The sequence below is a fragment of the Ceratina calcarata genome, unplaced genomic scaffold (genome assembly GCF_001652005.2).
Source record: "Ceratina calcarata isolate Rehan_Ccalc_2016 unplaced genomic scaffold, ASM165200v1 scaffold1328, whole genome shotgun sequence".
Lineage (NCBI taxonomy): Eukaryota > Metazoa > Arthropoda > Insecta > Hymenoptera > Apidae > Ceratina > Ceratina calcarata.
Window position 1 is genome coordinate 6,971 of NW_017134342.1, and position 1,724 is coordinate 8,694.

At 43.0% G+C, this 1,724-nt stretch overlaps 1 protein-coding gene across 1 annotated transcript; it reads left to right on the forward strand.

The window, feature by feature from the left end:
- The first annotated feature begins 275 nt into the window (after positions 1-275).
- Positions 276-1,520, forward strand: LOC108629405 (venom allergen 3-like). Its single transcript, XM_018032057.2, has 5 exons — positions 276-459; positions 540-710; positions 829-910; positions 1,020-1,155; positions 1,232-1,520. Exons 1-5 carry the CDS (start codon positions 349-351, stop codon positions 1,413-1,415), a joined length of 684 nt encoding a protein of 227 aa, XP_017887546.1. The 5' UTR covers positions 276-348; the 3' UTR covers positions 1,416-1,520.
- Positions 1,521-1,724: the final 204 nt, after the last annotated feature.

Sequence of the window (1,724 nt, forward strand, 5' to 3'; positions counted from 1 at the left end):
AAGCGGAATAAACATTGATTGATAAGATCCAACTGACGTAGAACCCAGATGTACCCCAGGTGTCGTACTTCGGTTTTTAATTTCGAATCTTCAAGTAATATTTTTCTTCATTTAAAGTAAGTGGCAACGATGATAACAAGCATGCAATTAAAATGGAAATGGAGAATGGTTTATTATTAGGATGGAAGATAGATTGAAATACCACTGTAATGGAACGAGGAAAAACCGGGCCGAGCGTGATATGCGTTAGCTGATAAGGAGGTTAATAAATACAGGTATACGCGTTCAGTGTATACTCAGTGACAGGACTATCGCAGTTAACGCAGCGGTGAGAAGAAAACTACGATCATGAAGATATTTCTGTGCTTCGCTATTGTCCTCTTGCTCGCAACCACGAGCAAAGCCATCGACTGCAACCGTTACTCATGCAAATCTAGCCACACCTTGTGCAAATATCCAGTTAGTACAGAATGTCATTTCAACGCCTTGTTACACTATATATTTGTAACTTTCGCGCGTTTTTTCGTTCGTTATTGCAGAATCCAAATCCGGCACCAGCTTGCGGCTCGGTGATGTCCGTGGGATTTACGGACGCAGAGAAGAATGCAATAGTTAAAAAGCATAACGATCTAAGAGCGTACGTTGCCGCTGGAATGGAGAAGCAAGGCAATCCTGGACCTCAACCCCCCGCTCTGAACATGAAAACCATGGTACAGTTTACAGGAATCCATTGAAAAATGTCCAATCTTCTTACTAGAAATGCGTTCGGATCGACCCAACATATTCGTTGCGTTGAACATTCTTTTTATAAGAAATTTGTATTTTAAGATCTGGGACGAAGGTTTGGCCGAGGTGGCTCAAAGGTGGAGCAATCAATGTCACTTTGGTCACGATCAATGCAGAAACGATGGTACAAATTTTTGTAATCGATACCGTTGGGCGAACGCGGGTTTCGCGTTTTAAACTTCGGAAAACGGTAACGGGTTGATATCATAAGCGAACGATATTGTTATGTTTAGCATCTGACGGATACGTTGGACAAAATGTTGCCTGGGCGGGTTGGACCGGTGGAGCTGGCAGCAAACCCGAAGACCTCGTTCAATCGTGGTACAACGAAGTGAAGGACTTCGACAGGAACCAAGTTTCTCGATTTACGTACGTAACCACTGCTACATTTTACGTACCTCACTGCCGATGTTCGAATTTCCTTATATCCTCGTTTTTTAATCAGAGGACAGAACTTCGAGAAGGTGGGTCACTATACTCAATTGGTATGGGCGAATTCGTATAGACTCGGTTGCGGGAAGATCACATACAAGGCGCCAGGTTCCCAATGGACGAGTTTGTACTTGGTCTGCAATTACGGACCAGGTGGTAACTATATAAATTCTCCGATTTATGAAATCAGACAGTAACCACTGAAACGAGTAGTTCATTGAAAATGCATAGCCAAGTTCTAACAAGACATACATGTATCAGCGGAAGTAGAATAAAAAGATACTTATATATGCTTGTATAAATACCATTTCGATTTATACACCCTTTCTGTTTCCTCCTGTCGGCGTCACTATTCGCGGTATATTCTTACGAGACCGTCACGTCACCATGGTTCTTCTTTGAGAACGCTCAGTGAAACCTCGTGTCGTGGACAGTGAACACCATACAACCGTGTGCCATATCGATACTTGTCGTTAGTCACCTGAACGCTGGTATCGTTTGCCAGC

Coding starts and splice junctions, on each gene's coding strand:
- LOC108629405 (XM_018032057.2), top strand. CDS start 349: ATGAAGATATTTCTGTGCTTCGCTATTGTCCTCTTGCTCGCAACCACG. Junction 460..539: donor ACACCTTGTGCAAATATCCA/GTTAGTACAGAA, acceptor TCGTTATTGCAG/AATCCAAATCCGGCACCAGC. Junction 711..828: donor CTCTGAACATGAAAACCATG/GTACAGTTTACA, acceptor TTGTATTTTAAG/ATCTGGGACGAAGGTTTGGC.